Source organism: Hydra viridissima, unplaced genomic scaffold (genome assembly GCF_058129835.1).
Source record: "Hydra viridissima isolate aposymbiotic clone 2 unplaced genomic scaffold, HvirCarnegie_v1 scaffold_7, whole genome shotgun sequence".
Lineage (NCBI taxonomy): Eukaryota > Metazoa > Cnidaria > Hydrozoa > Anthoathecata > Hydridae > Hydra > Hydra viridissima.
The window spans coordinates 13358715-13371684 of NW_028324306.1; the positions used below are offsets into that span (position 1 = coordinate 13358715).

The 12970-nt window shown below is 28.9% G+C and overlaps 1 protein-coding gene across 17 annotated transcripts; it reads left to right on the forward strand.

The window, feature by feature from the left end:
• Positions 1 to 4618: 4618 nt before the first annotated feature.
• LOC145185031 (acetoacetyl-CoA synthetase-like) lies at positions 4619 to 12959 on the forward strand. Of its 17 annotated transcripts, none has more exons than XR_016454541.1 (17): positions 4619 to 4753; positions 5869 to 5972; positions 7019 to 7139; positions 7251 to 7361; positions 9335 to 9432; positions 9551 to 9665; positions 9792 to 9873; positions 10027 to 10168; positions 10458 to 10538; positions 10832 to 10961; positions 11171 to 11235; positions 11336 to 11458; positions 11555 to 11668; positions 11886 to 12011; positions 12138 to 12220; positions 12308 to 12472; positions 12571 to 12959. XR_016454541.1 is itself a non-coding variant. In XM_090094128.1 (17 exons), the coding sequence occupies exons 1-17, from the start codon at positions 4642 to 4644 to the stop codon at positions 12803 to 12805; spliced, it is 1989 nt and encodes a 662-aa protein (XP_089950254.1). In that variant the 5' UTR covers positions 4619 to 4641; the 3' UTR covers positions 12806 to 12959. The 17 variants fall into 17 exon arrangements, 4 of the variants coding, with proteins under 4 accessions (XP_089950254.1, XP_089950255.1, XP_089950256.1 ...); XR_016454540.1 differs by having other exon boundaries at positions 12151 to 12220; XR_016454542.1 differs by having other exon boundaries at positions 11886 to 12003.
• The last annotated feature ends 11 nt before the right edge of the window (positions 12960 to 12970 follow it).

Below are 12970 nucleotides of genomic sequence, written 5' to 3' on the forward strand. Positions count from 1 at the left end.
AGTTCTTTTATAAAGAAAATAAAACTAAAGAATTAAACTCTTCAAAAACTACTCCATCAAATCATCCACCTGGAGAGCTCTGTTACTAAATCATATCTTCTTTTATAAAGATGGAAAAAGTCTGTTTTCATCTTAATTCTTTTCGTATCTACGTTAGCGGGTGACCTAAGTTAGCGTATGATCTCTAACACAGGGCTGAGTTTGAAAAAAAAATTTCTGTTCCTGGGGGTTTCTTAGGTAATTCCTAATGAAATTGGCCTCCTAAACCCGATTATGACTTTCATTTTGCTCAATCAGGTCAGGTTATTGAAATATAGCACACCTACTTTTTTTGAGAAAAACATAAGTTTCAAGAAATCTCTCATTTTCATCCCAGTAACGTAATACATTGCAATAATTATTTGTGAACAGAAAAAAGGCTCAAATTAACTCCTTTATTAACTTTAAACTTAAAAACAACTTATGAAGTAATCGAATACTGTAAAAAAAAAATCTATTTCAAGAGGAAAGAAGTCCTTGATGCCTTCCGTTTGTCAAGAATTATTGGTTCGTCGCGTTTAAGACACCAACAATAGTCAGCCAAGATGTTTATGTCCCAACGTCCTTGATATCTGGTCTCCATCGTTTTTATATCCTGGTGGAATCTTTCACCCTGTTCCTCGTTGTAATCTCCAAAGGTTTTCAGGAAAATAGTCAAGATGTGACTAGAGAAAATGCATTTTTATTGACATGCGAGCTCCCAGTTTTTCAAAACATTTCATAAGCTCATCGACATGTGATACATATTCAGAGCTTCATTTATTTCCCAGAAATCCTTCAATTACTGTGCTGAACATTTGCCATGCATCTCGTTTAATGTCTACCATTTTGATATCAAAATGTTTGTCCTTTAACAGAGTTCTAATTTTGGATCTGTCAAATATACCTGCATGTAGCTTGGTATCACTGATCTGTGGGAACTTTTGCAATAGATACTTAAAAGCTTAGCCTTCTTTATTTAGTGCTTTTACAAAATTTTTCATCAGACCAAGTTTGATATGGAGAGGAGGAAGTAAAGCATTTTCTGGAGAGACTAGTGGTTCAGCTATCACGTTGTAGCTGCCAATTGTGAATGCTTCCCGAGATGGCCAGTCTTTCTGCTTATAGTGAAGACTATCTGCCCTACTATCCCATAGGCATAAGAAGCAAGGGTGTTTTGTGTACCCCCCTTGCATCCCAAGTAGAAAGCACACAACCTGAAAAGAAAAGATTTATTCATAAAAAATCAAATCTTAGTAAGTTAAAATATATTTCTATTTCTTTCTAAAAAATTTACTCACAGGTGCTAAAGTATTTTCAAAGGAAAGCTTTATATTGACAAGAAAACTTAATAGTTATTTTACCTTAAGGTCATCACATATTAGCCAATTGTGGTTGGAGTACTTGATTGCATCAATCAATATTTTCATGAGCTTTCTGTCAACTGAACTGAATGTCCAATAGGTACAGATGCCATTTTATTGGCAATGTGTAGAAGTACTGCCTTTAGCCTTCTGCAAGAGGAATTAACAAAGAGCCTCCATTCTCTTGGTTGGTAAGGAACGCCAAGTGCATCTATTAGGCCTTTTATATCATTGCAATATGCCAGCGAGCTAGAAGAACCAACTTCAAGGAACCATCGAAACTTTTCTTCTCTGTTTCTATACCAATAGAAGGTAGTTTCATTGGAGAGGAGATTGATCTCACAAAGACGGGAACCAAGAAGTTGTGCATTTTCTTTAGAAAGACCAAGATCTCTGGTCAATTCATTTAATTGACTTTAAGTGAGTGGTCTTGACAAAGTCATGCTAGACGTTGGTTCATATATCACAGATATGTCAGTGTCTTTCACTTTTACACCATCCATATCCTCTTCTAGCTCGCCTTTCTCAGGTGGAGAAGGAACTGGAACTCCTGGACCATGTGGTATTGACTTAATGGCAGAAGGAATTTCAGGATAGACCACCAGGTGTTTGCTTTTCTTATTGACATCTGAAAAAGTTCACATACTTAGCTTCAGATTTTTATCCACTTTTCTATAAAATCTAAAGAATTTTTTTGTTGAATTTCAACACAACTTTTATAAACAATTCAAACTTCATAAGACTACAATAAAAATAAATATGTTTGGATTAGTTAAATATTGTTCTTTTAAGAAATTATCTTACCTTGAAGATTGGTTACACAAAAATAGCAGTCTTTAGTATGGTCCTTCCCTTCTCTCCATACCATCGGTACACCAAATGACATACAGTTTGCTTTTTCTTATTCCAGCGCCTTAAGGCTACGACAAAGGTTTTGCTGCATATACATGTTGGGCAAAACTTTTGTCTTGATCGCCAAGCCTTATTCCGAAATATGCACTGTGAAGGGACTTTACTAACGTAGGTATGGTGCATTGCTGATCAATAAAACACACACATAGCAGAATCTGTCGGAACTGTTTTTACATTATCTATTCATTTTTATGAAATAAATTTTACTTATCTCATATATTAGCCTTTAAAAAAATTGACAATGATTTATAAAACTTTATAAATATACTTTAGATACTGTTTATAGATATATTAATACACAACTGTCAACTGGGAATCGCAATAAAATGGACACTCAGCTGTTATATGCGGTATAGAGCCCTAAGTCTGTATCTTAAAAACAAGACCTGATTGAAAAATTTGAATCCTAGCTTCGGATTTAGAAGACGAATTTCATTGAGAATCACCTAAGAAAACCCTAGGACATTTTTGACGCAGACCAGTGTAATTAATTTCACCTTTTTTCGTATCTACGTTACGCGTGTGACCTACGTTAGCGTGTAATCTCCTATTAATTCCACCTATTTTTTCTACATTCAGTGCCTTATTTTTGAAATGGGATGTAACTCCAAATCAATTATAATCATGCATCTCTAATAATCTCCATTTTCATACGTTTCTGACAACTTGGGAACTTTTATTCGTGGGCAACTTATCTCTCATCTTCAAATTCTTTGGTAAGTTGCTAAAAGGAAATTCCTCTCAAATGCCATATGAAGAGCTTGCTACGCTCTCTCTTTTTTTAACCAGAATTGCTAAAATTTTCAAAATAGGCTAATTTTTTGTTTTTAAAGAATCAAATTTTCGAACTCAGCAATTATAACTAGAGCATACCGCCAATGGAAATTGCGTAAATGAGTAAATTCCGATGTGAGAAATAGTTTATAAAGGTCACTCCGATGTGATTTAATCTTTTTGTTTTCCGATATTTTCCGATGGTTTGTGGTGGCTTGCAAAATTTTGCTATAATTTTGCGAAAACTTCGTAATTATAGATAAATACATCGGAACTACCACAATATTACGAGTTTACATTTTAAATACGATTTATTGTGAAATTACACGAAAATATCGTACGATAATGCATAAATCTCGAAATATATCGGAGAGTGCGTGAAATTCTCCCCATCTGCCTCGGACTACATCGCACCTCCGATGTGATACCATTCCTCGCCATCGCATCACAGCGGAGTCACCTTTATAAACTATTTCTCACATCGGAATTTATGCATTTAAGCAATTTCCGATGGCGGGATGCTCAAATTATAACAATAAAATGATCGAATTTAAAAGTTTTCCAGCGAGAACGTGAAGTTAAAAATTTTCAAGTGCATCTTTGGAAGGTTTTCTAAAAGGTGTTACTGTCAAGTTTTGATCAGAATGGATTCAAAACGCTCTGTTTCTAAATGCTTAAAAGGTTGCAAGAACCGAGTTTCTTATTATACAAAATAAGAAATTAAATGGCCTCTACCTGCCGGAGTTCCCGGAAAAAACCCAGAATTCCCCACAAAAATATGTTATCACGGTTTTAATGTTTTTGAAGTAAATTTTTTATTATTCAAATCATTTTGAAAATGATAAATATTAGTTTGCTTGTGTATTTTGAAATCGGGAAAGTGATGTATATTTAACAACAAGAACTTCGTGTAAACTATCATCAAAATATTCGAAGTTATTTCTTCAACATTTAAATTACATTTATTCCATTTTAAACCTAAAAACTATAGTATAGTAAAAACACTTTAAAGTTAGATAAAAAGTTTACATAATATATAAATTATTGCACAAAGATGTTATACATAGGCTGTAAATAGTAAGTTATTATATTTCCCTTAGAAGTGAATATATATATATATATATATATATATATATATATATATATATATATATATATATATATATATATATATATATATATATATATATACACACATATATATGTATGTATGTATGTATGTATGTATGTATGTATGTATGTATGTATGTATGTATGTATGTATGTATGTATGTATGTATGTATGTATGTATGTATGTATGTATGTATGTATGTATGTATGTATGTATGTATGTATGTATGTATGTATGTATGTATGTATGTATATATGTATATGTATATGTATATATATGTGTGTGTATTTGTGTCTGTGTATATATATTTATTGCACACACAGTATGTGATCTGTACACTTAGTTAATATCAATAAATTTCAATAAATTTACTGATAAAGTAGAGTATAGATTTCTTAGTATATAGCTTACTTTAATTGCAAATATATTTTCTAAGATTCAAGCGTCTTACAGAATTAAGTATGAATAAAGCAGTTAATAAAATTTTATGGTATCCCAAACTGGAATTGCAGAAGCAAACTAATCTTTATCGTTTCCAAATTTGTTTGAATGAAAAGTTTGGTTTACATTTAGGTAGGAAAGAAATCTTAAATGTGTTTATAATTGTTTGATAAATTATATATATATATATATATATATATATATATATATATATATATATATATATATATATATATATATTGAACTTTTTGTTAGTAGATTTTTAAACTTTCATTTTAGAAAACAGATGTTAATGTGAAGTTGACACTATTATATACAAGAAATATTAATTTCTAATACTTATGAATAAGTTAATTATAAAAAAAAACAGTTTGCTTAATAAAAGTTTGATTGATAAATTCAACCAAATTTATTTGCTCTAATTTATAAAAAACTATAAAAGGTCATGCTAACTTACAAAATTTTTTTAAATAATTTACAGTAAAAAAGTTGTTTTTAATAAATAAAATTCATAGTTCTTTAAAAATAAACTTCTAATAATTATTATGATATAATCTCCAGCTTTTACAAATAATAATTCAATGACTTCAAATAATAGCTCAATGACTCTTTTAACTAAAATTTGGTTTCAAAACACAAAATATATTTTTCTGGCTAAACCTAGTGTTTTTGTTAAGTAAAAATATACTCAGGTCACTAAAACGATTAGGAAGTTTTTATTAAATGTTAATTTTAACATTGTTATTACTAAAATACAGTTCTAATGATATAAAATTCAATTTTTTTCTCTCAAGTTTCTTGTTAGGGATTTTATTATCATTTTTCTCTTTTAATGAAAGTTGCTATTTTTGAAAATTACATTTAGACTTTAAAAGGAGAATCAACAAAAAACCCAAACTTTTTGCAAGTTTTTTTTGCATATACAGTTTCATTTATATAAATTGTAAAACACAATTAGAAGCTAAAAAAAATTTTTTTTAAAGGTGAGGTGAAAAAGATTTGTATAAATACTTTAGTACTTCACTTTTAAAACTAAAATTTTACATTACCTTACTATCTGACAAACTTTCAAAAATCTATATCTACTAAAGCCATTCATTAAATAATATTTATATTTAAATGAACCATGATTGCATTAAAACTCATTTAAAGTAATAAATTATCATAAGTATAAATATTTTTCATGTTTAATTATTTGATAAATTTGGCCAATAAAAATGAACTTAAGTTAGTTTTAAAACTTTTAGATAACTACAATGAGCTTTGGAAATGGTCTGTTGATAACTATTGGGATTTTTGGGGAGAATTTTGGAGCTTTTCTGGTCTTTGTTATTCAAAAAACTTTATCCAGGTAATAACTTAATTGTCAATTTGGTTTAATAAGCAACCTCTTAACTTATTGGTGTCCAGGAGTGATGTTCTTAAACTAATGGTTACTCAAATTAGTTTAACTTTTTCAGAAATAAGTTTTTTAAAGATTTTTTTGAGTTTTAAGTTTGAATTATTTTGCTGTTAATTAGAATGGAAAGTTCAGCCAAAGTGAAGTTGAAGGGAATACTTTATGTGATCACATAATTGAAATGAAATTTAAGTTATAAAAAATTATCTAATGATTTTTGTAAAAAGTGTAAGCAATTTGTTACACTTTATTTTTTTATTTTTGTAATATTACAATAAAAATGCTTAATTACTTTCTATTCAATAGATTTTTAATTGTCAACTCAAAGTAATTTATTTTTCAATTCACTGTCAAATGCGAACGGTTTAATATTATAATACACCAAAAAATTTAAAACTTTTACCAGTTCATATAATTTAATATAAATTCAAAACCTACAATTATCACTTTGATTATTGGTCTCTTAAGAAAAGATTATCTCTCAAAAGATTATAGCTAGTTGTAAACCCTAAATATATGTATAGAATATTTATATTTAAAAACCCTTATTAATGAAAACCTAATATTTAGAGTCCTTAATTTCTGCTGTACATAAAGCCGCCCTTAACTGATAGTCCTGAAGATAACAGTCTGGTTTTTATGAAGAGTTTCTTTTTTAAAAAGTCAATTAAAAAAGAGCCAAACTATTTAAGTCTATTTTAAGCTTTAAACCAAAAAAATCAATGTGTACTTTTTAAAATTTTTACATCTGTGTATGGTGTGTTTGTTAGCATTTGAGTATCATTTAGTATTTACAGAACCATTAAGTAATAAAAGTCAGTAGAATGAAACTTAGTGCTCTTTTAGTTTTCAATCTATTTTGTTTTAGAGACTTTTTTAAAAATGTTTTTCTATAATCAATTTTATTGTATTGAACATTTTTTTTACTGCTAATTTCACGTATGTTTTTAAAATTTGTGTCTGTTTTAAGTTTAGATATGCTATCTTTTCTATTACAGGTTGTTGACATTAGGAAAAGTATATCAGAAGTTCCTGAATGGTTTAATGGAAGTGCTTTGAACTTTGCTGAAAATTTGCTTTTGAGAGGAAATGATGATGATATTGCTCTTTATTTAGCAGGTCACAATAATATTTTTTCTATTTCTCTGCTAGAAAGAAAAACAAGTTTAACCAGTATTTTTTATGTGAGCTTTGGTTAATTAACATAATAGGGATTTTTATATACTTCAGGTGAGGGGCTACCACTTCAAAAATTAACATTTTCTGAATTGCGTGTTAAAGTTGCCAAAATTGCAGCAGCCATGCGCTCTTTGGGCATTCAGGCAGGAGATAGAATTGTTGGTATGTTCTTTATTATTGTTCAAAAAAAAAATTTAATAATTGATTTGTTATGCAACTTAGTTGCAATTAATTCCAAAACCAACAACTTTTAATACAAAATATCAATCATGTTATAAAAACAGCTTTTAATTTTGATCCATTCAAAAAATTTTTGTTGTAATATTTTGATTCATATCTTGTTAACTTTACACCAATAATAGTACCCATGAAAATATAAAGCAATCAAAAAACCTCATCCATAGTGTTCAGAGATAATAATCATTTAAAATTGACACTTTTTTAGATAAATAAAAAAATGAAAAAGTTATCAATTATTAAATAAAGGTAACAGTGAATTCTATTTGAAAGATTTTTAAAATGATGTTATAGTCTGCATCACTATTTTTCTGATCCTTCACAGCGAGCTGGATGGATCGTTAGAAAAACAAAAACCCATGCTGCATTCAAAGTGTAATCAGTTAATGGTACAAATAAATAAATTTTATGCCAATAATAATTTTACACCAGGGCTGGAAGCTTAAAAGTAAAATTATTTAAATGTAAGGTGTCTTTGAATTTTATGCACAATCCAGATATCAGCATTTCCAGCCTTCAAGATATGAAAAAGGTAAAGATGAGGGAATTTTTTAGATATGAAGTAAAGAGGTTTGATAATCAAGATTTGAATTTTAAATATAATACTAGTGATATTTAAATTGAAATATTATTCTGTTTTTGATCTTAAAAACATAATTGCTACATGTGACTATTTGAGTTATTGCTAAGAGCAGAATTTCCACTGATTAAAGTGCAATCCTATTATAATTAGATTTCTTTTAGTCTTCTTTTCATGAATATGTATTGATGTTAGAAGAATTAAACCTTAATATTAAAGTGATAAATATTTTATGTTCTATTAAAAAGCTAGCACTAGAGGAATCATTTTGTGAAGGTAAGGTATAAAAAAAGTTATACATCTGTTGAACTGGTAATTACAACATTTGGTCTTCAGCTATAAAACTTAAAAAATCAAATTTGAATTTTTTGTTAAGTTTATGTAATGTTTACAGCAGTAAATATTTTAGTTTACTGACTTAAAGAATAATCATGGCAGGAAGTCAAAATAGGTTTAATGACAACCTTATTTCCTGGTTTTATTTATTATAGACTGTATATTTTTAAACTCTAAGCAGCTATTTAATCCTATGTAAATGTTTAGACTATTGAATTGTATTTAAAAGTTATGGTACATTGGGAGGTTTAAATAAAAACAATTTTTGATACCTAAGGTTTTGAGTGACTAAAGCTGCTCATGCTGTTATTCAGTTAGTGAAAAGTAATCACAGGGTATCTGCTGCTGATTTAGAAAATATTACTTCAAAACAAAATAATTGTATTAAATTTTATATCTAATAAACTTCAGTTTTCTTAAAAAAGTCTTAAATTTATTCTGATTTATTTAAATAATTTTAGAGAAGAAGTTGCCACATTGAGAAGGAGAGATAGCCACTTTATGAAGTCAAACCCAACAATTAGATTATGATTTTGTTTAGTTAAATGTGAAAAGCAAAGAGGCTTATACCTTGGATGATATCTTCTTTTAGAAATAATGGATCTTTTCTCCCAATTGTCTAGCTGATTTATTGTGGACTTAAAAGTGAAAATCACAAAGTAATAAGAGTATGGAAATATAATTTCAAAAACCAACTATCCATATTGCTAATCAGTACTTATCTTTCCATGTCAGTCAGACATGGACATAATATTGATTTTTATTATTGTCTAGTAACTATATTAAAGATTTGGCCGTCTATCATTCATCTAGATATAGCTATCTCTCCTAAAATAAAGGGATAATTGATGTAGAAAGCCTTCCACATTGGGGCTTCTAGCCTCCTTACAATTAACAGCATGTCCTTGATTGCATTTTTAATTCTCTCTATTTGATGATATTTTTCAAATTAAACTTCAGAATGAACTTGTTTCTTAATTAGGTTATATTCCAAACTGTGAATTTGCTGTCACAGCAATGTTAGCAACTGCAAGTCTGGGTGCAATTTGGAGTTCCACTTCACCAGAATTTGGAGTTTCTGTAAATTTTTTTTTTTGTTATTACAAAAATAGTTTATTTATTGAAATTAGTATTTTTGTTTTTTTTTATTTGTCTTTCCAAAACTATTGGATTTTATTTGTCTTTCTTTAAACTATAGGGTGTCTTAGATCGGTTTCAGCAGATATCTCCTAAAGTAATTTTCTCTGTGGATAGTGTTATTTATAATGGTAAAAAACATGACCATCTAAAAAAGCTTCAAAGTGTTGTTGAAGGTAATTTTTTGATAAATCAAATCAAGTTTTTCTTCAACAAGTAATAACTTTATTTCTCACTTAACTGAATGAGTAACTATCTTTTATAGAGCTTTTGATGAGTTTTAATGTTTTTTTTAATTTAAGGGTTGCCTAGCCTTGAGAAAGTTATTTTATGTCCATATATTAGTTGTGAATCAGAAATTGATGTTTCCAACATTGATAAATGGTAGGCTATTTTTAACCTGTATTCTTTTTTTCTATAAAGGTACAACCTTTTGGGCTTTTTGGTTGCCATAATAGTAATCTAATAATAACAAAGTTACTTTTCATGTATGCAGATATCAAACTCTAAGTTGAGTTTATTTTTTTTATTTTATAGTGAATTTCTTTCAAAGTTTATTGAAGGTTTCTCAGATGATCAAACAATTGAATTTGAACAGCTTCCCTTTAGTCATCCTCTTTATATTATGTATTCATCAGGTACTACAGGACCCCCTAAGTGTATGGTTCACTCTGCAGGTGTAAGTTCACATTATAATACCTTTTTCCTATGCATCTATTTACATCTATTATACATCTATTTTCTATCCTTTCACGCTGATGTCTTATAAGTAAGACAATTGTGTTTGTGAAAATGTAAAATTAACTAAGTAAACTAAGTAAAACTATTGAGACATTTATTTTTGCAAGTTATTTTAAATGTTGCCATGATACCACTGGTGTAAGCAACCTAATTCCAAAGGTATACATGTATGTTGTTAATAGTTAATCATACAGGTTACAATATAATGTTTTGGTTGATATTATTAGGGTACTTTGATCCAACACTTGAAGGAACACATGCTCCATGGAAACATGTCTTCCAAAGATAAAATTATGTATTACACCACAGTAAATAGTTTTAATTTAGTTTTAGACAAACATTTTCATTCTTTTATTGGACATTAATATACCTATAACATAATTATGTGAGGTCAAAAACATGGAATTTATAAATTGTTGCCAGCTTGATTTTTGAATCCTTCACTTACCGTTTGAAGTGAATAATTAGTATGTTTGCTTTTGCTTTTTAGTTAAGCATACTATCTAATTTAACAATTTTATACCATTTATATATATATTTAATAAAGTAATTTATAGTTTATGTTTCAAAAGTAAGTAATTGAGGAATCTTATAATTAAAGACAGGATGGATGATGTGGAACTGGTTAGTCTCAGCATTAGCTCTTGGTGCATCTGTTGTTTGTTATGATGGTTCCCCTCTTCTACCAACACTGAATGTGCTATGGGATCTTGTTGATGAGATTGGGTAAGGTAAACAGTTTTTTTTAAACTTGTTTTTTACTACCTGATACTTTAAATAGCAGATTGTTTTTCATAAATGCATTCTTTGGATGGTGAAGTTAACAATTCCAATGTAAGTAAACCGCTTCACCATTTTTATATCCTAAAGATAACACAAATAAAGTTTTGTACTTCTAATTTTTAGTTTTATGGCATAATTTCCTCACTCACATGTTTAGAATAACGATTCTTGGTACTGGAGCCAGATGGATAGAAGCATTAGAAGAAAATTCGATACACCCAAGTTCAGTTTTCTAATTTTAAAAACTTTTAGTATTCTGTGCTGAAAATTAAAGCAAACTTTTTCCTTTTTTAAACTCATTTTAAAACTTTTTTTTTTTCAGTTAAAAGTCATAAGTTGGAATCACTGCATACTATCCTCTCTACAGGGTCACCACTAAAACCTTCTAGTTATGACTATGTTTACCAATCCATCAAGAATGATATATTACTGGGATCAATAACTGGTATTATGCAAAGTGCTATTACTATGCATTTTATATTTGTGTGCAATAAATTTGCACTTATATTGGTGTACTTATCAGTTGAATGCTTTTTTGCAGGTGGCACTGATATCATATCTTGTTTTGCTGGACAGAATCCTACCGTACCTGTGCATAAGGGAGAAATACAAAGTAGAAACCTTGCAATGGCTGTTTATAGTTGGGATGAAAATGGTAAAGACCTTATTAAACTTATTTTTTTTTTTAAAAAAGAAGATGAAAAAGTTTGATTAGATAAAGTTCATTTCCAATCAACTTTTAGGTTCATCAAAATCTTGAGAAACTTGTTTTTGTTTATAATTTGTTAATTTTTAAACGACAAAAACCAAGACTTTGAAATGCAGTAAAAATATCAGATGGAAATATGAAGCTAACCTATTTTAATTCAAAGGATTGCCAGTGGAAGATGCTGCAGGGGAGCTTGTTTGCACAAAACCATTTCCCTCTATGCCAACTTCTTTCTGGAATGATGTGGATGGGAAGAAGTATCAAAGCTCCTACTTTAATAAGTATAAAGGTTTGAATGTTTATGTCATCAATTTTTAAGTATTATCCTCAAAAAAATATTGTCAAATTTTCTTATGCTGTCTGTTTTGTTTATATTGGTTTAAACAGCGATTGCTTTTTATTACTTTTGCTGCAGTTTGTTTTTGTAGAGGTCTGGACACATGGAGATTATTGTGTTATCAATGGTGAAACCGGTGGTATTGTTATGTTGGGAAGAAGGTTCATTAAAATATTGTTTAACTTTTCAATTTAAAGTCTATAAGGTTATTTATTTAAACATTTGCTGAAGTTGAGAGAAATATTTAGTGATGGGGTTTTAAATCCTAATGGCGTACGGTTTGGAAGCGCTGAAATATACAATGTAATTACAAGGAAAAATCTTCCTTTCATTAAAGACACTCTATGTGTTGGTCAAGAAACCTGTCGCGGAGAGCAAGTAGTGTTATTTATAAAGATGGAGGAAGGAAATAGGTTTGAAAACAATTTTTTTAACTTTTGAAAGTTTTTATTACTCAACGTTTTAAAAAACCTTTTCTTTGTATAATAAATAAATAGTCATTTTATTACAGATTAAATGATGATATGGTAAATCAAGTTCGAATCTTAATCCGTGCCGAATTATCAGCACGACACGTTCCTGAAAAAATATTAGAAATAGCTGATATACCATACACAATAAGTGGCAAAAAAGTTGAGGTTGCTGTTAAAAAAATTCTTCAAGGTGAAGATGTAAAGGAAAGAGGAACTCTGATAAATCCTGAGTCGCTAGATCTGTTTTACAATATTGATCAGCTCCAAACCTAAGAAATGAAACTAAGATTAAATCTTTAGTCTTTGTCAAAAATTATATGAAGGAGTCTCCGTTGTAGAATGAAGCTTCTATTTAATAACCGTCCTATTGTATTTAAATTCTAGAACTAGTTATTTGAGTATTTTTCTCGTTAAAACTAATTTTCTATATTGTTGTAT